Genomic DNA, 25,563 nt, shown 5'->3' on the forward strand with positions numbered 1-25,563 from the left:
CAGGGTTATGTCAAGTATTGGTTTGTGGAGCAGTGTACTAGAGTTCCACCAATGAAACGCAAGTGTTTAAATTATTGACCTGCATTGTGAAAAATAAATGAGCTGCTTGTTGGTCTGCTCAAGTGACTGTGTGTCCGTGCGCTGTCTTGGGTCTTAAAAAAACCTTTTATTCTGTTTCACTCCCACAGCAGGATCCTGCTTGTTCTACAATTTTTTAATTATGCTCCGGTAAACAAATTAATATGCAAATGACCACTTAAATGTTTTTTTGTTTTTTTTGGTCATTCTGCAAGACACATTAGATGCACAACTGAAGCATTAGGGATTATGTTTAAATTATGAAATGTCCTGAAATGTTTGTATTGTTGTTCATCTCATAATACAAAGGAAACACCCACAAACCCCCTGTCCTTCATCTCGCCTTGCTTTCCTGCTTTTGTAAAATGGCACCACGTTCCAGGTTTTCCAAAACCATTAGATCATTTTCGTACTTAGTAATACACACTATCCAGTCATGATGATCATGGGTGAAATGGATTCTCTTTGCTGAATTCCGCATATTTCAGCTCAGTATCAAACAAGTGCCATTGACTTGAGTTACACTGGTTCCCATTGGAATTCTAAGATTGCGCAAGTCCGTTATTTTAAGATCACATTGGAGCATCATGTCAAATTTTACTGAAAATTGCTTCTTCACTGGCTTGCCAAAGAAGCTTTTGTCTCGGCGCCAACAGAAACAACCACAGTTGCATACATTTATACCGCAGAGTAAAAAACAACACATCTGAAAAGCATTTCTAGGAAAAATAGTGTTCATGTTGTTGCCTACACCTCATGGTTGTTCATAGTTTGTACTACATTTTCCAAAATATCAAGTAACACCTTATTCATGAAGAAACACTGGTATTGATTAGAACGGCTCTTAAAGGGAAAGTTCATTTATTCACACTCATGCCATCCAAGATGAGTGACTTTCTTCTGCTGAACGCAAACGAAGGCAAGCTCTGTAGGTCCATACAATGCAAGTGAATGGTGACCAGAACTCTAAAAGCTCAAAAAAGCACCTGAAGTCAGCATTAAAGTAATCCATGAGACTCCAGTGGTTTAATCCATGTCTTCTGAAGCAATCCAGTTGGTTTTGGGTGAGAAAAGACCAAAATGCAACTTCTTTTTTTTTTTTTACTGTACATCTTGTCATTGCAGTCTCTAGGCACGATCATGATTTTCAAGCTCGATTACGCTTCCTTGCACTTGACGCATGTGCAGAGCGCTAGATGGCGCTATAGGAAGTGTAATCGAGCTTGAAATCATGTTACATTTTGGTCTTTTCTCATCCAAAACTAACTAAATTGCTTTAGAAGACATGGATTAAACCACTGGAGTCATATAGATCACTTTAATGCTGACATGATCTCTTTTTGAAGCTTTTGGAGATTTGGTCACCATTCACTTGCATTCTATGGACTTACAGAGCTGAGATATTTTTCAAAAAATCTTCATTTGTGTCCTGCAGAAGAAAGAAAGTCACACACATCTGGGATGGCATGAGGGTGAGTAAATGATGAGAGAATTACAATTTTTAGGTGAACTGTCCCTTTAAAAAATGCAGCATGTTAACAATAGTTTATTATTCATTTATTCAGTTTTGAAAAAAGGGATCTCTTTCGAAATCGATGTAAGCTTTCAGAATCTTTCAGAGTCATTTTGTTTGATTTCTTTCTTTTTTCCCCTTTTGTTTAAAGGCAGTGGTGGCTAATAGCACATAGTTTAAAAAATACAATATAAGGACTAAGGCAGGGACTAAAAGCTACAAAACTCCCATTCTGATTTCCTAAAAATGTCTCTTCATTTAATTCTTTAAATGACTCCTTTTGTTTTTCCGATCACTTTAGCAAAGTCTTCCGGGAAGTGTCCCATCCCTAATTGTCTGTCCACAGCAGGGAGGATAGGACAGAACTCTGCATGCTGTTCATCACGGTGTGAGCGATGATTTTGATCTCCTCGAATCCAATTCAGTTGTGACCGACAGCAGCAGAGTAGATGGGGGAAATTGAGAGTGCTGTTTTTCCTGGGGCAGTCCAGGACACGTGGGCATCTTGTGACTTCACAATGACACAACCGACTGTGTTTCTGCACAAATATCCCTCTCATTGGGCCCCAGTTGTGCCCTTAACAACCATACCACCCTCAAGCCCCAGTCCCTCTGTAGATGTTCTCAGATGAATAATTAAACGTTGTTTAATTTGGAAATACATGATTATGGGACACATCGCTCACATTATAGTTTATCTCATGGTTCGGCCAGAATGCTGCCTTGTGGAGAGGGGAAAATAGGATATCACCCCTGCAATAAAGTACTGTGGATGGTGCTGTGGTACAGTTATGGTGTCAGATGGTAATACCATGGTACTGAAATTCATATGCAATGATACTTACATGGTTCTTCAAGATACTTCCAGGAATACCATAATACCACCGTGATACTTGTCTAAATGACCATGAAAACAATGGTAGTGCAATAGTAGTAAAAAAACACAAAAAATGAATAATTTTCAATATACTAAAAGCTAAGGGAAAATTGTTTTGTGGATTATTACATTCTGTGATATGTCAATGATTAGCTACATCATTGATTTTGATGCATTATTATTTTTTGTGTGTTGTCATATAAAAAATAAAAACTACCTTGGAGGACAAAAATGTCTGCATCAAAAAACTGCCTTAAAAATATTATATATTAATATTATTTTACACATTTACTGACTTAGATTTTATAATCAACATCAGTCCTGATGTATTTTTAGATTTTAACCCTTTAAATGCCAGTTTATTTACATAATGCCACTGTTGTTTTGTACATACACACACACACACACACACACACACAAAAACACACTCTGACATCCGTACCAACACACCCACACAATTTTAGCTGTATCATTTATTAAATTGTCCTGCAGTGCTCTATAATACACCAAAAAGAAATTGGAAAAAAGCTTGTATTTGCTCCATAGGCTAAACATGAGAAAAATGGCGCCATCTGGTGGAAAATATAAAAAAATAAAATTTTGAAGCCAGGGATCCATAATGAAACCATAATATCATAGAATTCATGATTTTCTGTGGATAAATGGGAATGTTTTTGTCCTGAAGTTCCTACGTGTAACTATTTTGTGTACACAGTGTATTATAGATGTATTTTAGGGGACACTTATTTTGATTTGACTAAATTATGAAAAAAATATCGGCAACCATTGACAGATTTTCACCAATAACCAATAGTTCCTAAAGCAACTATCTTCATCGTTTAATTGGTAAAACCAAAATCTCGAATACTCAACACCGCACCAACTCCTTACCAGTCTTAGGAATGGACTTTTCACTTGGCCCAGTAAGCAACCCCCAGCAACCATCCAAAACACCCTAGCAACTACCTAAGCAATCATACACAATAGAAGTCGACCAATAGTGGATTTTGCCGATATGATAAGTAAGGTGTTGGGAAAGGATGATAACCGATTAATCAGCCAGTAGTTTTTAAAATTAATTAATATAATGATAATAATAATAATAATAATAATAATAATAATAATAATCTGAATCTTTCATTATTATGGCAGGCAAAGACAAAGAGTCCAAAATAAATAAAATCCCAGATGCAGTTTTTTTTATTATTTCATTTTTTTTTTTACAGAAATCGATTTTCAGGCAACGTGGATCTTTTAAGTATAAACCAGCCTGAAACACAATGGGGACTCTAATTTTGAAATTACTAAATGATGAAAAACAGCAACTATCGCCAGATTTTTGCAGATAACCAATAGCTGCAAAAAGCAACTATCGGCACTGATTAATTGGTAAAACCGATGTAGCGGCTTACCTCTAGTTTTTAAAATGCTGCCACGAGGTTTTTACTTTAGCATGATGCTTTGCGGTTGCTAGGGTGTTCTGAGTGGTTTTAAGCATGTTGCCATGTGGTTGCTAAGGTGATCTGAGAGGTTTTTAGCATGTTGCCATGCAGTTTCTAAGGTGTTCTAAGTGGTTTTAACTTTAGCATGTTGCAATGCTAGGGTGTTCTGAGTGGTTTCTAGGGCATTGCTAGATGGTGGCTAAAGTATTCTGGGTAGTTTCAGATATTTATAAACATTTCAAAATGCTTTGTTGGTGTCATTCTTATAAAGAAGAAACATTGCGAAATGATGAATCTAATCTGCTGCAATAAACAACTATAAATTATTGTATATTGTGGGCAATACTCTTGTGAACGGATGACCAACGTTTTTATTATTTGATACACATTTATTATTTGTTTCATGTACCATATCAGTGCAGCATTCTCCTTAAAGCAATCCTAAAATGCCCATAACTTCCCATCATCCTTGAGTATCTTTTAATTCATCTCCAAGGAGATTTGTGTAATCCTGCTTTTTATCATGTTTAAGACCCATAAAAGAAAGCAGACAGGAGTGACTTGCTATTATGTCTGAAGTCTTGAAGTTTTTCTTTGTGAATTCCTCAAGAAGTAGCTCTTAAAAGCCAAGCTTCTTTACTACTTCTGACACAAACGTGTGATATTCCTGAGTGCGAATTAGCAGATATTTGTTTTGCGGGGCAATGCAATTCAATACTCAAACATTGAGAAGTAGTTCAAAGTCTGCATTCATTTGTTGAAGGCTCTCTTCACCTTGCAAGCAGATGGACAAAAGGGAAAAACAGGAGGAGGGGTGGAGTACTACAACTTGGATGGTTGCACACCAGATTTTAGACAGGAAAAAAGCTGCTCCGACATTCCAAGAATGGCACTCCATATTTTGTCTTCTTGACTTCTCTCTGTCTTTCATGACCCAAAAAACAATACATGGAAATGAGGTGACTTCCTGCTCAACTTCCCTCCCCCCCTGACTTGGTACAACCCGTCTCCTCCTCCACTTCTTTCATTGTAATGAGGTGGTGACATCATCTGCAAACATATTGGCTGCACCGTTGAAGAAATTTCAACCCTGTGGCCCTCCTCCTCTGCTCTGTTAAAGGTGTCTCATAAAACCCTTCCTTTGACTCCTTGCGTTTCAGACCAAGAGCCAGTCTGTTCATCTCAAGCAGATTAAACAGTGTTGCAATCATTTTGCAGTCAACCCATACTGGCCCCCTTCCTCTAACTAAGCAAGTCTGTAAGGTCTTGTGGGAGTGTGAGCATTTCCCTCCCTTGTACGACAGGAGGAGGGGCGAGTGTGTTTGAGGTCGGTGGGAGACGCTGCTTTTGAATGGACAGAGTGGGAAGACGAACAATCAGAGAGACAGCAGCATGCGTTTCTCCTCCAAGACAGACCCGTCTTTACTGAGAGCTTTGGACTGGGTTGGAGCGTTCTTGCATTTCACAACTGGATATCTCTCCGTTTAACTTGCATTGCAGAGGGAAAAGTGTGAAGGAAGGCAAGAAAACCTTTTGGATCTTTCCTCCCCCTTTCCCGCTGTTTTTTCTGTGTGTCTCGTCCCTTTTCCACGGTTTCTTGGGAGGTTGTACAGAATCTGGAAATAGTTTTCCTCTTGGTCAGGGATCATGGATGTAGAGTTGGCGTCCGGGGGTCCCGAGGGCTTCTACCAGGAGCCGAGCTACCCTGCTCAAGTGGCCTTCAACTACAACCAGCTTGAGGGGCGGTTCAAGCAGCTACAAGGTAAGTTGTGTCCGGAGGAAGTTGTTTACAGGCGTTGCTATGTATGGTGTCCACTAAGATGGAGAATTGATGAGGTTCCTGTGACTCGACTCTGTCCCGGCTGTGATTTTCTGCTATATTGTGATAAGAACATGTAGAGAAGAAGCTACAGAGGGGTTTGTTTTGCAATCACTAATCCTCATGGAATGGGTGGTGGAAAGGCAATATGTGGTGGAAAGGGTCTTGGGTAAGTTTCAGACCGGACTAGTGCAAAGGATTTTGGACAACTCCCAAAAAATTAAAGAAGCTTTTCATGCAAACATTCTACCTTTGCGCTTTGCTCCCCCTACCCCAAAGACACAGGAGCCAAGTCAGTATGGGGGCAGCTCACCCTCAATGGGTCGTCATAGACAACAATGAAAAACCCGGGATGGTGGGAGTGGCTGTTTTGTTTCGCTGACCTCCGTGATAGTGGCACGTTTCTTAATGTTGCTGAAACTGCAGCTCTTTTATAGCTCGGTATGCATTTAAATTGCATCTGCTAATGATTGTCGTCATTTAATTTTTAAATAGACCAAGGGGTTAAGTAGACCCACGTGAGGCCTACCTCTCCTTTGTTGTTATTCATTGTTAAAATAGTTGGATTGTTGCTTGACTATTATTAATGGTACACTTTAGATTTTCTTTTCATTTATGGAACTGGTTTAGCAGCTACAATGATTGCGTTTTAGATGATGTTTCAGTATCTTAGTGGCGTCTTTTCTGATTTGGTGCCTCCTTGGTTGATCAGTAGACACACAACCAGGTTTTTGGCACTTCACGCACTCAGCAATTTCACACATTTACACTTGTTTTTGTTTTATTTGTTGTTACTATATCGTGAATGTCTTTTGTAGGGCTCTGGTTTTGTTTGGATGGCCCCAATGCTCAAGTATGACCCATGATTTTACATAAGTTTTCATAACCCAAATATACATTTTGAATGGTCAACCACGCATACCACAGTGGTAGAAATATGATTAGTAGGAAACAATTGTTAGTAGATGGATGGATGAGTGTAGTGGAGTGGTGGTGTAGTGGTCTAAACCACATAACTGGTAAACTGGTAATCAGAAGGTTGCTGGTTCGATCCCCACAGCCACCACCATTGTGTCCTTGAGCAAGGCACTTAACTCCAGGTTGCTCCGGGGGGATTGTCCCTGTAATAATGGCTCTGTAAGTCGCTTTGGATAAAAGCGTCTGACAAATGCATAAATGTAAATTGATGGATGGAGTATTGTTGGTTTTTCTATGAATGTATTGCAGTCTGTTTGCATGTTGCTAATCAGTAATCCAGGCTGGCCCTGCCCCACATCACTAATCAACTTTATGAAGTAAACGTAACCTTTAAACTGTGATGTATCATTGCTTGAGTGATTATGCTTCATGCCAGGCTGGTTAAATAACTTAATATGGTAAGGCTGAGATAAACCGCCTTGCCTACATCATCCTGCTCTGCAAAATACTTGAAACATTTCAGGCAAGCAGTTAATCTGTGGTATATACTTCTGAAATAGACAACTAAAGAGGTTCAAAATGGCTTTAGCTTATGCATTTAATTATTTTATTTGCTGTCATACTGAAATGTACTATTTGTTGCTCAGGTATGTTGCTTTGATTAAGAATATAAAAAAAGTTAAGAATATTTGCTGCTTCAAAGGCAGGAACCTCTGCATAGTATTATTCCCCCTAACAAATTAATACCGACTACACAAGAAAACATTCTTCAAACCTCAAGACAATACCGATTAGCCAAGATAAATGACAGATTATTGGAATGCTTCTTGCGCTATTGTCCAAGCCCAGGGACGAACTTCATAGTCTAAACAAATAAAACTGCAAGCTTCTTTTCCACACAAAGTTTACTTGCTAAAGCTGCATCCAGCTGATCTTTGACGCTGACTTTTACATAACTGGACTCGGAGTCTTGATGACACTATAGAGCTATTTTGCTGTGAGGGAAAGCTTGCAGGAGCTCACGGGTTGCGTGCTGAAGCAGATCCTTTGTCCTCTGTGCATCTTCCTGCCAAGGAAGTCTCTCATTCTGTCTCTCAGTCTGGTATTCTCAGTGACCTTCTGTTCCACTGTTGGCAAGGACATGGCTGCTGAAAGAGACCGAGTGAGATGTTGAAGGTTCTGAATGGGCCCGGGAAGGTTGGGTCAGGGTGAGGATGTGAGTTGTTGGACGCTAAACTAATTTGATTAACTCAATTAAGTGTTGAGGATTTACTCCCGGGTTGGACCTTTAAGCCCGAAGTATATTTCGATTTGACATGAACGCTTAGTGTCTGCGTATGGTGTACTTAATTTGACTGCGTGCATACACAAGCTGGTTGGGTTTGTGCATGCAACGACTGCTATGCAAGACTGGACTATTTCTCTTAATTAGTTTAGATCCATAAACTCCATTTGTATAACTTCAGGCTGCATTTATACAAATGCACGATGTATCGCCTGACCTTCTCGCACATGCACTCTTGACATGCACATCCACTGTTGTTGTTTTCTCAATTGCCTCCTGTTGTTTAGGGGCAAATACATAATCTTCTAGCACATCTTCGTGACAGCAATGACTCTGTGGTGAGTGTTTCCACCTTGTGGACCAACTAATTGATGCAAATAATTCTAGACGCATGCGCATACTTCACATTCATAGGATGCTCAGTTACAAAAATTGGTCCGCACACGCTCAGTGCTTGAGCACTTTGCTGATAATGAAATTTACGTAATGTGTCCTGTATGTAGATGTCTGACCAGGAGTGTAGATTTGGCCTGAACATTGGTGGGGTTGCAGCATGAAGCATTTACCCATGTTTCCACTAATTATGGTATGAATTTTGGGAGTATTTTGTAGTTGCTTGTTTGGATTGTTGGGGGGGGGGGGTTTACCCCCATAATTACCACCCCCATCCCCCTGAATGTACACCTCTGCATCTAACCGAAGTATACTTTGTGCTTTAGCTGGTCTTGTGATGTTAACAACTCAACAGGGCTGTAACTGTCACCACCTTCTGCAACTCCCCTGGTGAGCAACAGAAACATAAGAGGAAGTTGATTCTGAAGCAATGAAGGAAAACGTTGACATGGCAACTCAATAAAAGCTGTGTTTTAAAGATAGATGAGACATCCACCCAGTATCAATGAGCTAAACGCTATAGTTCATACAAATATAAAAATGCTGTCATCATTTATTCACATCTATATAGAAACTCATGAACCCTAAACAGCCAAACATAAGATCCCCTAAAGAGCCATTGAAAAGCCTTATCTTTTAAAAGTGAATACTGTTGCTGTGAAACTGTCTTACTCTTTAAAGCAAAAACAAAAAAGCAGTAAGTTCTGCATAAAATGCAAATTTCTTTTAAGCGTTTCTCTTTTTTGGTGGATCACGTAGAACATCTGAAGTGTGATGCAAGGTCGCTCACATTGTGTTTATCTCCTTCTGAAACTAAGGGTGTGGTTTAAATCAGTGAACCTGAAAACAACAGTGCAATTACAGTTAGTTTGAAAATGTACATATGCCAAGTAGGCACCTCGTTCTGTCTTAAAAATATAGTAAGGTCAGCCAATTTTATTCCTTATCTATAGGAATCTGTCCCAAAACCTAGTGAGCTTCCCTAGCTGTATGCCCTCTAAGGGAGCATCCTAACCCAAATGCAAACTCGTATCTCTTCTGTCCAAACTTCTATGTTTGTTTGACCATTTCTGCGGTATATACCATGTTTTAACAAAAAACTGCATAGTTTATCTATCATTTACTGAATAGCATTCATTATGTGATAGAAAAGGTTTGACCACAACTGGGTTAATCTGGGTTTTTGGGCTTAACTGGTTTAAGCTGGTCTCTCACGAAGCCTGGTCTAGTTGGCTAGCTGAAAAATGCCTCAAACTTCCCTAAAACCAGCTAACAGACCAGCCTGACCAGGCCGGGAGACTTTCTAAGACAGCAAACCATCTTAGGCTTGTTTAGGCTGTTTTTTGCACAATGGCATTACATACTTTAAATCTGTAATGCGTTTCCCTCATTAAGACAGAATGTTCCTGGCGATGTATCATTGTCTTTCAGTAACACTGGAGGAACTGTGAGTTTTCCCGGTTGCCACAACTGGAATGTCATCACTAAAAATGTGGCATGAGAAACATGCATCAGCTTTCTCCTGCTCTGTTTGTTTCCATGAGCTGTACAATCATGTCTCTGTGAGTGTACAAATGCGTTCACTTGCATATGCATATTTTTTTACGACAATGAAATAAAAATGTACCCTATTTATTACCTATACATGATAAATGTGTTTTGTGTGTGATTCATAGGTTTTGGATGTGAGAACCTGTTGTTATTCTGAACCAGTTACATTTAAAAAAAAAAAAACGTTTTCTTTACGTAACATTAACTGTTCTTGAAAGTGTATTGTTCTGCCGATGCGGACAGGACATCGTACTAAAATACTCAGACAAAGTTTCTTGCGCTATGGATCAGCAGCACTACAACACCACTATTGAATCTACAGCATGATCAGCTTAGTCCAATTTCATAATAAATGAACTCTAATGAGACGGTGCTTTTAAACCCACAGCGTGAAACATACAGCGCTACATCCTGAACAAATTACTCTTATCAGCCGGTATGTTTTAGTGAATTAAAAACGTTCTCCACCTTTCAAATGTATTTATTTTCGACTAATGTTGTCAAGGCCACGTGGGCGAGGAAAAATAGATGAACCAATAATATCTCAGGTCACTATTCTCGATCCAGTCAAATCCTATAGGACAAAATCGGGCCCCGCCCTACATTATTTCCCACGGAATGTTTTTGTTTTCACTAGGGAATGCACCGATGTATTGGCCACCAATATTTATCGGCCAATTATTGACCAAATTAAACCATCTGCAAAATGTTTTAAGCATGAAAACACTGAAATGAAAAACCAATGGTCTCTTTATAATTAATTATCAACACACTTTGTAAAAACTAAAGAATTAAAATGTACAATCCAGAAATAATGATAGCAGCAGAATGTAGAAGGGTTGGCACTTGTAAAATGTAATTTATAAGCATTCTCGTTTTTACATTGAGGAAAAACCTTCTTTAAAGACGTGACAGTTTTGAAAGTTGCAGTAACCTATACATGATGAGGTAAAACCATCCAAAACGCTTTGAAACCAGCAAACTTCTGATACATAGATTGAAATTCTTGCACAATTACGAAAGCTTGAAATGCTGTTTAAAAATACACAGCAATCAGCTCTTCAGTCAGTCCTTCATTCAGCATTGTGTAAGCAAGCGGCGCCCTCTAGCGGTCTGGATGGCATTTTCCATTATCCAATACACCACAATAAACCTTAAGAGGTCAATCCATGCATCTTATCGTGTGGCTTGTTGAGACCTAGCATGTGCGGAGGCTTCGCGCTATTCTCCATGGCATCCACGCACATCTCATCACGTGCCCCACCGAGAGTGAGTACTACATTAGAGTGACCACGAGGAGGTTACCCCAATGTGACTCTACCCACCCTAGCAACCGGGCCAATTGTTTGATGCCTGACTGAAGTCACTCAGCACACCATGGATTCGAACTTGAGACTCCAGGTGTGGTAGTCAGTGTCTTTACTTGCTGAGCTACCCAGGCCCCTCAGCTCTTTGTTCATTTTTCAACATAAGTCCTGAGCAAAGCAGTGATCTGATGTCAAAATAAGGTAACTGACAAAATATAGGTATCGGCCATTAATGTTGTGCCATTGGTTTCATATCGATGCATCCCTAGTTTTCACTCAGAAATATGTCACATCATGTAGGTTAAATATGCTGTTTTATGTCAACCGAAAAGTTGCCAGTGTTACGTTGCACATGTTTCTCATCAGCGAACACAAAAATGCTTGAACGGCCCTAAAGTGTTTTAAAATTCATGTCTTTATTTTTGTTTCTCGTAGTTCAAATACTCATGTGTACCCATATACTTTTTGTGTTGTGGTTTTAAGTAGAACGTGTTGGGGGAGGGGGAGTTTTCGATCTGTGTGCTGAGGTGACAGCTAAACATGGTACTTTGATCCCAGCGACCTGTCCACTCCGCACCACAAAGGAAGTCTTAGGAATTCCATTCTGCTGACGCTCACGCCACAGGATGCAGATAAATCCAAGAGAGAGGAAAAGGAAGCCACCTCTGGACTACCTTTCTTAGTCGCTCCAAGGCAGATTTCTCTTTCTCGTTTTTGTTAGTTCGGTCCAATCTCGAGTGGACATCTTTGACAATTTCTTCAGTGAAGAAAATATTTCATTTGAAATGCTGATCACACTTATCTGTGACCCTCAAAGACTTGGCCCTCTCATATTTCTGTATTGAAATCTTTCATCCATGTTGTGCAACTTTGAATCCCACAGCCAGCATACATTTTTGGAGGTGTAGAAATCTTAAGTGATGTGAAGAATCTTGTGGTCTGGTCTTTTTCCATTTATTAGTCTTCAAATTCAGCGACATGCACTCATGAGTAGCACATACGATGCATGTGATATTTTTTTAGTTCAGGGTTGGGCTGACCCGACAGGAGACTTCCCTTTCCTGTCTTGCATAAAGACTCATAAGGTGCGAAATCCATTTGAAAGTGAGCATTTTTTCACTTGAAAAAACTGTGTATATTATGTATCTTTAACTACTATGTACTTGTCAATTTGATACAATGAACCTATTATGTTGTTTCATTGTACTTAAGTACCTGCATTTCATAACATCTGTAGATACTCTCTTAACCTTACCCCTAATTCTAAACCTAACCCTACTCCAACCCTTACCCTAAACCCTGAACCTAACCCTAACCTCTACGTCTAAACCTACCCAAGCCTCGGTCTCAGTAACAGCAAATGTGATTCTTTTAACAATTCTGTAATGAATCTTAAAACAACATGTAGTTACACAATAAATCCATGTATGTATTTTAATGTTAGTACATATTAGTTAAAGACACCTAATGCAAAGCGTGACCATAAAAATGATCATAAATGGCAAAATTATTCCTCGAAGTAATCATCATATTTACCCTTTGACTTTTTGTAAAAGTGTGCTTCGTGAAGGGGTCCAGACCATATGAGTAGTCTCCCCCTCTCACAATGCTCAAAAATGCCTTTTGGAATTCGCCCACGATGATTATTGTATGTTTTCACTGAGAGATAATGCAGACAGGCATTTTCTGAAAGTTTCATTCCAAAATTTGGTATACATTTACACAGCCAAGTAGTTTTTTTTGTTCGTAGATATATATATTTTTTTGTGAGCATATGGACAATATTATCTCTTGTTGCGAGGGAAGGGTGTGGTTTGTTTTGCAGTCAGAAAACAAAGATTTTGAGGATACAGGAAATGGCAATAAATCAACAGTCTCTGAGCTATCTGAGCTTCCTTTCTGGCTTGAGCTGATTTTTAGAAGCGTATAAACAAGAGCGTGATTTCTGTCACAATTACGACATTGACACTACTCAAGCCCCCCTTATCAGAGTGACCCCCTGACCTGACCACAAATCCAGACTCAAGTATTGATTTATCCAAACAGCCTGTTCTGACCAAAGGCCTGTAAATTCACCCTTAATTCCACATGTCATTCATTTGGGGGAATTTTGGCCTCTTTTCTCCCCAATTTGGTAAGCCCAATTCCCAATGAGCTCTAGGTCCTCGTGGTGGCGTAGTGACCCGCCTCAATCCGGGTGGCGGAGGAGGAATCTCAGTTGCCTCCACGTCTGAGACCGTCAATCCACGCTATTGTTGAGCGCGTTACCGCGGAGACGTAGCGCATGTGGAGGCTTCGTACTACTCTCCACAGTATCCACGCACAACTCACCATGCGCCCCACCTAGAGCGAGAACCACATTATAGCAACCACGAGGAGGTTACCCCATGTGACTCTACCCTCCCTAGCAACCGGGCTTATTTGGTTGCTTAGGAGACCTGGCTGGAGTCGCTCAGCATGACCTGGATTCAAACTCGCCACTCCAGGTGTGATAGTCAGCGTCTTGAGCTACCCAGGCCCCCAGAAGATAATTGACATGCCTTTGTTTTATTATTTTAAAATGTTCCTTAAGGTTCACTTGTAACATCAGTAAGGTTTTTTGCACAAAAACAATAAATATTTGTAAAACAATACATTTCCACCCTCATTCTGACCCTCTGTCACAAACACACTGTTTTGGTGCTCCTTCTCTTTTAAAAATTGACAGTACACGCCCACTGTTATGATTGGCTCTTATCTTGACTTGACCTCACTGCTCACTACGGAAGTGATTCAAGGTAAAATAGATGTTGATGTGTTGTAGTGGAGGCGGTCCGATGTAAATGTCTACCACAATGTGACATCACAATGTGGAGAAAGTAGAGAACAAGGCAGCTTGGTTTCAACAAATTCTCATTTGTGGTGAAAAGTAAGTTTTGAGTTCTGAAAAATACTGTATGTTTTTTTTTTTAGGTCAGTGACCTCTTATAAATCAATAGATCAAGGATAATTTGATTCCTCATGCCATGACCCCTTTAATAATGTCTCCTTTGTGCATTGAGATGGGAATATTATCAGTGAATGATGACTTAAATGTTGGTCATTTTTAAGCACACAAGTCTTATGAACTACTTTTATGATACTTTTATGGGGCTTTTCATACTTTTTGAAGCTTTAAAGCTCCTGTCCCCATTTATAACATGGAGTATGGAAAAGAGTGGCCAGTGCATTCTTCCAAATTTCTTTGTGTCATACAGAATTGAAATGGCATTAGATTGAGTAAATTATGGCAGAATTTTCATTTTTGGGTGTACTATTCCTTTACTTACCTCATAAACAAACTGGCGCCTTTTAGATGCGATTTTAGCTGAGACAGATTTTAACTGCGTTTGGTGCGTTCATAACTCGTCCATTCTGCCTAGTGTTAGCGGTGAGTTGTGGTGCTAGAGCCTGAGAATGGGTACACTGGACGTGTTTACCCAACGTTAAGTCCAGATGCTACCGCATTCCTGCAGTATTCCCCGCGGTTTTTGCCGGGGTTGAGAGTAGGAACACTGCCGCCATTGTTTGCCCTACCCACAGTCCTCTGGGAGTATGCGCAAGCCCGGCTAATATGTAGCGTTTGGTGGCATTGGTTGCGATGTTATCGGCTCACAATGAAGCCATAGTTCTGTGAGACTTCACTTCAAAACTTGTAAAGGCGAATCGGTTACGACCTGGAAGCAGAGAGGAGAATATGTTGCAACAAGCTCTTGTTAAAGTTTGATTCCATTTCTACCTGACAGATGTTTCGGTTCACAAAGGGAAAAAAAATAATTAAATCTCTTTAATATCAGCATTGGTTCTCCTAGACAGCAGTGAGCTTAAATGGTGACTTTTGCTTATGTTATCTGCAATGAAAAGGGCATTTTAATTGAACATTTGGAGCATGTAGCTGCCGACAGGTCAGCGTTTTCTGTGCGCGTGTGTGTGTGTGTTTAGATATCAGAGTGTGTATTGAAGGTTCATATGAGAGATGAGGCCTCCACAATCTGGTTGGATGTATAATTTGCTTTCATAGCTGCAGTGTTGGCTTTGGAAAATCCGTCATCAGTTCAGGACATGCTGTTTACTTCCATATGTTTGTTTGTCATTGTCTATAAAGCGTAGAGTGCGTACATATGTTCCTTTACAACATAACAAAGATTACTGTGGGTAAAACCACTGTCATACACAGTGCAACAGTCTGGCTCCGGAAGTCGAATTGATGTTTTCTGTGGGCCAGTTAACATTTAAAGACAGGCCTAACATGAGCTCCGAGGTTGTTAAAGGAATAGTTCACCCCAAAATGTAAATATGTATGTCCCTCTTCAACAGAACCGAAATGAACATTTTTATAAGCACATTTAAGCTCTGAATACAATGTATTTAAATGGTTGCCATCAGGCTGCTGGCTGTTTGAACGTCCAAAAGTTATATTTAGGCAGCATAAAAGTAATCCACATGACTCCAATCGCTCATTTAATGTCGTCAGAAGCAAATCAATAGGTTTGTGTAAGAAACAAATTGATAATTAAAACTTTCCTAACTTTTGAAAAACGTTTCAAACGTATCGACGTATCACGTAGCTGTGATGGCGCGTTCATGTGAGAAGTCGGAAGTGCACACTTTGTTTACAACAGAGGAACGAACATCACGCGAGAGTTAGGTCATTTCAAACAGCATCCCGCCACTGGCCGGAAGTAACAATTTAAGGTTAAAACGTTTTAATTATTGATTTGTTTCTTATACAAACCTATTGATTTGCTTCAGACAACATTAAATGACCAACTGTTATGTGAGTTACTTATGTGGGCCCATTTCCAACCTTCCATTTCTCTCCAAAGTTATTGAAAAAGTTGTTTCAACTCAAATTCATAATCATCTTCATTCACATAGTCTCTATGAAAAATTTCAGTCTGGTTTCCGCTCCGGCCACAGCGTAGAGTCAGCCCTGGTCAGAGTCACAAATGATCTTCTTGTGGCTGCTGACCAGGGCTCTCCATCTCTCCTTATTCTCTTGGACCTCACAGCCGCCTTCGACACTGTTGACCATACCATCTTACTCCATCGTCTGCAATACTTCATTGGCATCTCACATACAGCACTTCAATGGTTTCGATCCTACCTGACTGATAGAGTTGAGTATGTGGCCCTGGGGAGCCAGGTCGAGGCCCTACACAGTTACTTGTGGAGTGCCCCAGGGCTCTGTTCTCGGCCCTACTCTCTTCTGCATTTATATGCTCCCATTGGGCCACATCATCAGCAAGCATGGCGTTGCCTTCCATTGCTATGCTGATGATACTCAGCTCTATGTCAAGCTGGACCCCACATCATCTACACCTTCACTCTCCACTCTAAATGCCTGCCTGGAGGAGACAAGGGCATGGATGATAGATAACTTCCTCCAGTTAAACAGCACCAAAACAGAAGGTCTCCTCATTGGGACCCCACACCAACTCCGATCTTCCCCCTGACAGTCTACTCATTTGCTGGCCATGATATTTCTTTGACGTCCTCTATAACAAACTTGGGGGTACGATTTGATGCCCACCTATCATTTAACGCTCACATCCAACACACCTGTAAAACTGCAATTTTTCATCTCCGGAACATTTCCAAACTCCGCCCCTCCCTCTCTTTTTCAGATGCAGAGATGCTGGTGCATGCCTTTGTCTCCTCCAGGCTTGACTACTGCAATTCACTCCTTGTTGGGATCCCTAGCAGGAGCATACAAAGATTGCAGTACATTCAGAACTGCGCTGCCAGGGTCCTGATGGGGGTTCCCAAATTTGAGCACATCACACCCATCCTCCAAAAACTTCACTGGCTCCCTGTTAGACTCAGGATTGATTATAAGATCTGTCTCCTGACCTATCAGTGTGTCTACGGTAGCGCACCAGTGTACCTCAAAGAACTCATTACTTTGCATAATCCACCCCGACATCTCCGCTCTTCTGACAGCCACAAACTCCAGGTTCCTAAATCCAAACTCCGTACTATGGGAGACAGGGCCTTCCAGGTAGTTGCGCCTGCATGTGGAATGCTCTCCCTAATCACCTGAGGGCGCCACAGTCTACAGAGGTTTTTAAAAATAAATTAAAGACCCACTTATTTTTAACTGCTTTTTCTTAAACACACCCTGTTCTAGTTGTCACCAATTGTTCTTAATTTTGTTATTAAGTGTTTTAATCTATTTTATTGTTTTTTACCTGTGCACTTGTAGCACTTTGAGATATGTTCCTTCATGTGTAAAGTGCATTACAAATAAAATGTATTATTATTATTATTATTATTACTTTTATATTGCCTAAATATGACTTTTGGACCGTCAAACAGCTGGCACCCATTCCCTTCCATTGTATGGACATATAGAGCTGAAATGTGCTTATAAAAATCTTCACTTCCGATCTGCTGAAGGAAAGATATACACAACTGGGATGGCTTAAAGGTGAGTCAGTCATTAGAGAATTTTCATTTTCGGGTGTACTATCCCTTTAATTGATTGCTTCTGTTGAAGCCATCAGTCATTGTGGTATTTCAACTTTTTAAAAATTGTGTTTAATAATTGTATTCCTTGTAAACGGCAAATGAAGTGCGACAAAAGAGCTCTGCAGCGACCGCCCACTCCCATGAATGATGCAATCGTGTCTGTTTCCCTACATTGTTTCTATACTTATAATCAGTAACTTTAAACAGTACTTTTCTGCCTCGTTTTTAATTTAATTTAATTTGATATCATAATTACGTACGTACGTACCTTTGTGCCTTTTGTGTTTATGTTCAATTTCAAATACTTTTCTGCTTCATATCAATGTTTGTAATGTAGTGGTTCACCTCGGCGCTGGTTGTTTTGGTTCATGGCTTACAGCGCTTTTATGGAGAATTTCATGAAATGATGACAGAATTAAAGACATTTTGGTGAAATATCCTTTAATGCACTAGGTTAAGTACATGCCTTTTCAGAGTGCAGTTTATGTTCCGAGCTGTGGATACGTTTGACCCTTTGACCTTTGGCCTCCCTCAGTGGCAGATGCTGCTCTTCCTCTGTTTGTTGATTCTGTTTTGTTTTGGGTCTCGATGACCTCTCCCTCCATTCTCTCTAAACTCATTTTCTGTCTGTCTCTCTAATTTACTAACAGTCCCGTCTCAGACGGACTCTCGGGTTGGGAGAAGGCACGGTCATCCTGAGTCTTAACTACTCAGGGGTCAACCAAGAGAACCACTGTTGTCTCGATGAGAATGCGGGAGAACAATTCAATCCATTGCTTACATCTGCGTGAGGATATGGAATGCAATAACAGGAACATTGGGAGGATTATAAATAAATTCTCTCTGTTCAAACATTTGAACCGCTTGTCCAAGGGTGGAGCCTGTAGACTTGCATAAATAAACATGACGGTCGCCCCTTTGTCCACAGTACATTGTTTGATGCGTTTGATTGGTGGGAATTGTCTGCAAGCATATGGATTATGGGATAATGGTTAAAAATGGCAGAAATGTGGCAAACAAAGTGGTTTACCATTTGGCAGGAACAACAGAAAAGTTTTGGCTCTTTTAGCAACACAGTTGAAAATGTTGTCTCACATGGACTATTTGAAACCAAGATTGTTTTTGGCAAAATGTTGAATATTGACCTGATTTTCAATATTATAATAATAATATCCAAGTCACTCATAAACTATAAATGGGAGAATCAAACATTGAATATCATTAACAATTTATGACATTGTTGTCAGAATTTATTTCTGATTTGAAATGTTATTTGCTTGTAAACTTGCCCAACCATTGTGCAGATTTCAGTGTTTTCCCATTCAAGTAGATAGGTACTTGTACTTATAACATCCCGCAAGATTCCCTGAGGTGTTATGAACATGGCACCGAGTGACCTGGCTTCTCTTAAAGGGACTTCCTAGAAGATCTAGTTCATACCAGTCTAAATATAGCAAATAAAACTAGAGGAGTAGAAATATTTTTGATCATCAGCTTTGCTCATGAATATTAATTAAGTGATGTAACGTTCACAAACTTTTGAAAGTGAGTGCTAGTCAGTAGGATTAACACTTTATCGCTTTACATTTATATTTACATTTATACATTTCAGATTTCTAACTATATATTCAATATTTCTAACTATATAGTCTAATGTACAACTATATATTCAATATTTGTAACTATATATTCTAATGTACAACTATATATTCAATATTTGTAACTATATATTCTAATGTTCAACTATATATTCAATATTTCTAACTATATAGTCTAATGTACAACTATATATTCAATATTTGTAACTATATATTCAATATTTGTAACTATATATTCAATATTTGTAACTATATATTCTAATGTTCAACTATATATTCAATATTTCTAACTATATAGTCTAATGTACAACTATATATTCAATATTTGTAACTATATATTCTAATGTACAACTATATATTCAATATTTCTAACTATATAATCTAATGTACAACTATATATTCAATATTTCTAACTATATATTCTAATGTACAACTATATATTCAATATTTCTAACTATATATTCAATATTTGTAACTATATATTCTAATGTACAACTATATATTCAATATTTGTAACTATATATTCTAATGTACAACTATATATTCAATATTTCTAACTATATATTCAATATTTCTAACTATATATTCTAATGTACAACTATATATTCAATATTTCTAACTATATATTCTAATGTACAACTATATATTCAATATTTCTAACTATATAATCTAATGTACAACTATATATTCAATATTTCTAACTATATATTCTAATGTACAACTATATATTCAATATTTCTAACTATATATTCAATATTTGTAACTATATATTCTAATGTACAACTATATATTCAATATTTGTAACTATATATTCTAATGTACAACTATATATTCAATATTTCTAACTATATATTCAATATTTCTAACTATATATTCTAATGTACAACTATATATTCAATATTTCTAACTATATATTCTAATGTACAACTATATATTCAATATTTCTAACTATATATTCTAATGTACAACTATATATTCAATATTTCTAACTATATATTCAATATTTCTAACTATATATTCTAATGTACAACTATATATTCAATATTTCTAACTATATATTCTAATGTACAACTATATATTCACTATTTCTAACTATATATTCAATATTTCTAACTATATATTCTAATGTACAACTATATATTCAATATTTGTAACTATATATTCTAATGTACAACTATATATTCAATATTTCTAACTATATATTCTAATGTACAACTATATATTGAATATTTCTAACTATATATTCTAATGTACAACTATATATTCACTATTTCTAACTATATATTCAATATTTCTAACTATATATTCTAATGTACAACTATATATTCTAATGTACAACTATATATTCAATATTTCTAACTATATATTCTAATGTACAACTATATATTCAATATTTCTAACTATATATTCTAATGTACAGCTATATATTCAATATTTCTAACTATATATTTTAATGTACAACTATATATTCAATATTTCTAACTATATATTCTAATGTACAACTATATATTCACTATTTCTAACTATATATTCAATATTTCTAACTATATATTCTAATGTACAACTATATATTCAATATTTCTAACTATATATTCTAATGTACAACTATATATTCAATATTTCTAACTATATATTCTAATGTACAACTATATATTCAATATTTCTAACTATATATTCTAATGTACAACTATGTATTCAATATTTCTAACTATATATTCAATATTTCTAACTATATATTCTAATGTACAACTATATATTCAATATTTCTAACTATATATTCTAATGTACAACTATATATTCAATATTTCTAACTATATATTCTAATGTACAACTATATATTCAATATTTCTAACTATATATTCTAATGTACAACTATATATTCAATATTTCTAACTATATATTCAATATTTCTAACTATATATTCTAATGTACAACTATATATTAAATATTTCTAACTATATATTCTAATGTACAACTATATATTCTAATGTACAACTATATATTAAATATTTCTAACTATATATTCTAATGTACAACTATATATTATAATGTACAACTATATATTCAATATTTCTAACTATATATTCTAATGTACAACTATATATTCAATATTTCTAACTATATATTCAATATTTCTAACTATATATTCTAATGTACAACTATATATTAAATATTTCTAACTATATATTCTAATGTACAACTATATATTATAATGTACAACTATATATTCAATATTTCTAACTATATATTCTAATGTACAACTATATATTCAATATTTCTAACTATATATTCAATATTTCTAACTATATATTCTAATGTACAACTATATATTCAATATTTCTAACTATATATTCAATATGTCTAACTATATATTCTAATGTACAACTATATATTCAATATTTCTAACTATATATTCTAATGTACAACTATATATTCAATATTTCTAGCTATATATTCAATATTTCTAACTATATATTCTAATGTACAACTATATATTCAATATTTCTAACTATATATTCTAATGTACAACTATATATTCAATATTTCTAGACATATATATTCAATATTTCTAACTATATATTCTAATGTACAACTATATATTCAATATTTCTAACTATATATTCTAATGTACAACTATATATTCAATATTTCTAACTATATATTCAATATTTCTAACTATATATTCTAATGTACAACTATATATTCAATATTTCTAACTATATATTCTAATGTACAACTATATATTCAATATTTCTAACTATATATTCTAATGTACAACTACATATTCTATATAACTATATTTGGATTTCCAACTTTTCTGATTTTAATCTATGTGTTTAAAATGTATAACTTTATATTCAAGATGTATAGCTATATTTTTGGATTAACAACTATATATTGATATTTGCAATATATTCAGAATTTCAAACAACATAATTGGATTTTTAAATATATATTTTTTATATTTACAACCATATATTTGGATTTATAACTATATTTTCAGAATTTTTTATTTTATGTTCAAGATTTTAGCTATGTATTCAGAATTTCTTACTATATATATATATTTGGATTTATACATATGCCCCTCAAAAGTGTGCATTATAGTAACTTTACTGTGGTTAAGGGAATTCACTTTGCATAATGTGGTAAAATGACTGTAACACACAGTGTAAAACAAGTTCCAGCTATCATGTGTTAAATTCAGAGCATTAAATGTCACTTTGTGTTCCTGCAGATGAACGAGAGGCCGTACAGAAGAAGACCTTCACCAAATGGGTAAACTCGCACCTGGCACGCGTATCATGCCGGATCACAGATCTGTACATGGACCTGCGAGATGGACGGATGCTGATCAAACTGCTGGAGGTGCTGTCCGGGGAGAGGCTGGTGAGTTAGAATGCTCTCAGAGTCATGATGTCAGAATCAGGGGGCGGGGCCATTGGAATTTGCATAAATTACAATGCTCTTATTTGGCTGTGGGTGGTTTGTTCCCCCATTTGGAGGTGTGTTATTATTTTGTCTTTATTTAATGACCGGTTGTGCATCCAAATGGCTATTTTAGCAGCGTGTTTGGTTACCAGCCCCGTTTGGATAACTAGCCTGGTGGTTTAGCTTTCACTCAGGCGATTATCCACATGAGCGTCATCGAATTACTTAAAACTCCTCTTTCCTGTTCAGAAAAAAAGTGGGGTCAGTTTTCGAAGTGTTTGGAGAAAATAGGCACGCAAAAACGAAGTCTTTGCTGTGCAATGTTTATGGCTGCTTATCTCAGCTGCAGTTCTCACCTATCCAGATGTAAACCGTCTGGAACATGTGCTTCAAACTAAATAAGCAAACAAAGAATAAATGGGAACATTCAGATGGGTGAATCTCACACAACCTGTCAAGATGATGTCCAGGTCATAGTTCCTGCCAAAAAATGAAAACAGAGACATAAGAATTTATGTTTTGCAATAAAGAAAAATAAAGCCAGTCTTTATTAAGATATCTTACATTTTGAATTTTGGACACATTTTGTCTCTTTCTTGTGGAGTTTTTGCACATTTAAGCATATTTTTGGACAATTTTCATTATATATAGATATAATTTAAAGTATTTATTCATCATGATATGTGCTTATTTGTTATGAAAATGAACCTCACTATGCACAAATATCTCAATATTAATAAAAAAGTATCTTAATTTTCCCTATTTCTATCAACTTATACAATATTAATCAAAAGGACATTTCAAGGACATTTTCCCACAAATTGTCAATTCTCAATATTATGTGAAAAATAAATAAAATGTTTTTAAGTATTTAGTCATTATTATTTATATGCTTAATTTTCATGAAAATAATGTCATATTGAAAAAAAAAATCTTAATAACAATAAAAATAGGCTTCATTTTTTTTTTTTAAGCAAAAATATAATTTAACATTTTTCTCTTTTGATTTTGGGATGAAATAAGACTTAGATATGTTCTCAGAGAAATCCACCCAGATATTTATTAAAAGTATTTTAACATATTAAATAAGGTATTTTAATAAGGTTAATATTAACTGTAAGTCACAGGTTCTTATTTCCCAGGACTTCAGTCGAGACCACCAGACGTCTCTTCCTCCTGAATTGATCCATAGCTAAACTCTAACTTCTGTGTCAACGGGTCACGACCTTTGTGTTTAAACAACCGTTTTGGGTGCTTGGATAAAACATCTTTAGATAAGACGTTGAATTCACAAGAAACGGTTGTATTCTTGACCGCACATTTGCCTGTATTTTAACAGACTATGTTTGAATCGATACTGCAAAAAAAAAGTTCTAGTAATTTAGCAAAAATCTAATTGCATTTTCCAATCAGTCAGTTATTCTCTTTTAGCTGTAAACTGCAGATTACGTTTGTTAGATTACAGATTACTGCAGTGTTAGTGCATTGGTTGATTGACAGGTGAGTAGGCGGTGCTTTGCTTCTGTTGGAACGTATTCGAGTTTAAAACATTACAGCTTTTACAATGTGACCTCAATGTGGTTACATGTATTTTCGACCAGTTTGACCACCTGCAAATGTGGTTGAAGTGGACTAATCTGGAACAATGTTGGACCCCGTTTACTCCCGTTCCAGTCCCTGATGTAAACAGGGCTTAAATTTAGACAATGAAACAAGACAAAATACACTTTTATGTAAACGCTTAAAATATTTCAGTATCTTCTGCATCTCATGCCTCTCAGGGAAATGTATCTAAGTGGTAAATGTATGGAGTGGTGGTGGCGTAGTGGCTAAATCAAAGGGCTGTTAATCAGAAGGTTGCTGCTTCGATCCCCACAGCCACCATTGTGTCCTTGAGCAAGGCACTTAACTCCAGGTTGCTTCAGGGGGATTGTCCCTGTAATAAGTGAACTGTAAGTTGCTTTGGATAAAAGCGTCTGCCAAATGCATAAATGTAAATGTATCTTATTTTAAGGATATTCCAATGTTTTTTATTGGAAAACATGGCAAAGATAAGTATACTGCCAAGTAACTGTTGAAGCCTGTTGGAAATGAATACATTACAACAACAATTCTCTAAGAAATGTTTACTAGATCATTCTAATAAGCCTTCCACAAATTGCTGAAATATGAGGACTCGCTCATGATCACTCTGTCAGGATTACAATGCTGACGTGTGTGTAAAAGGTGCCACATGTAACCGCATTGTTTGTGTTCACACATGCTTTCACTATCTACCAAGGCCCTTGATAAGATAACTCTTCACTGGCAAGCACAGCGCCAACAAAAAAACCCTTCCTTTTACACATCCTCTGCATTCTTCACCACGGCCTTGAACTGCCTCTGCTTTCAACAGAGTCACATCCTAAATTTAGAGCTTTTTGTAATCTATAGCTAGTGGTTCCTCTAGCTTTTCCTGAAACGAAGGATACAATACTGTCTTAGATAAAGACAGTGAAACTCATCGTTGTGTTTGGCCGGTGGTCAAAATGTAGCTGAGCTTGAATTTCAACCCTGTCAAGCAGTTCATCCATTCTCTCGTAAGATTGCTGGATTTCTGAACCCGTCTTGCCATCGATATCAGTTTGACCGTGAACTGTGACACGCTACCCAAACCATTTAACAAAGACTCATTCACTCTCTTTAGACAAAACTTGTTGCAACTGTTTTTTTATAGAAACACAGCTGTAAATTTCCTTTGCGTGTGACTGTAATTTCCCTTTCATCAGCGCTCGTATTTCATCTTGAAGACAGTACATTTAATGCTAGCAGGGCTTTTGTCGATGTGTTTGAACAGTTAGGCCAGTGTTTTTGTCGAGACT

The 25,563-nt window shown here is 36.8% G+C and overlaps 2 protein-coding genes across 3 annotated transcripts in view; one reads left to right on the top strand and one right to left on the bottom strand.

The window, feature by feature from the left end:
- The window catches only part of LOC127625863 (tudor domain-containing protein 3-like), a 636,076-nt gene that overhangs the window by 404,016 nt on the left and 206,497 nt on the right, over positions 1-25,563 (bottom strand). The window lies entirely within an intron of this gene.
- The window catches only part of LOC127625858 (spectrin beta chain, non-erythrocytic 1-like), a 108,285-nt gene that overhangs the window by 40,760 nt on the left and 41,962 nt on the right, over positions 1-25,563 (top strand). Inside the window, exons 1-2 of one of the 2 annotated variants that reach the window (XM_052101274.1) lie at positions 5,092-5,672; positions 22,509-22,660. In XM_052101274.1, the coding sequence (XP_051957234.1) occupies positions 5,558-5,672; positions 22,509-22,660 (267 nt within the window). In that variant the 5' untranslated portion in view covers positions 5,092-5,557. Of the gene's footprint in view, positions 1-5,091; positions 5,673-22,508; positions 22,661-25,563 lie in introns of those variants that run through there. The other variant, XM_052101272.1, reaches the window with a different exon arrangement.

This window comes from Xyrauchen texanus, chromosome 32, assembly GCF_025860055.1.
Source record: "Xyrauchen texanus isolate HMW12.3.18 chromosome 32, RBS_HiC_50CHRs, whole genome shotgun sequence".
NCBI classification, from domain to species: Eukaryota; Metazoa; Chordata; class Actinopteri; order Cypriniformes; family Catostomidae; genus Xyrauchen; species Xyrauchen texanus.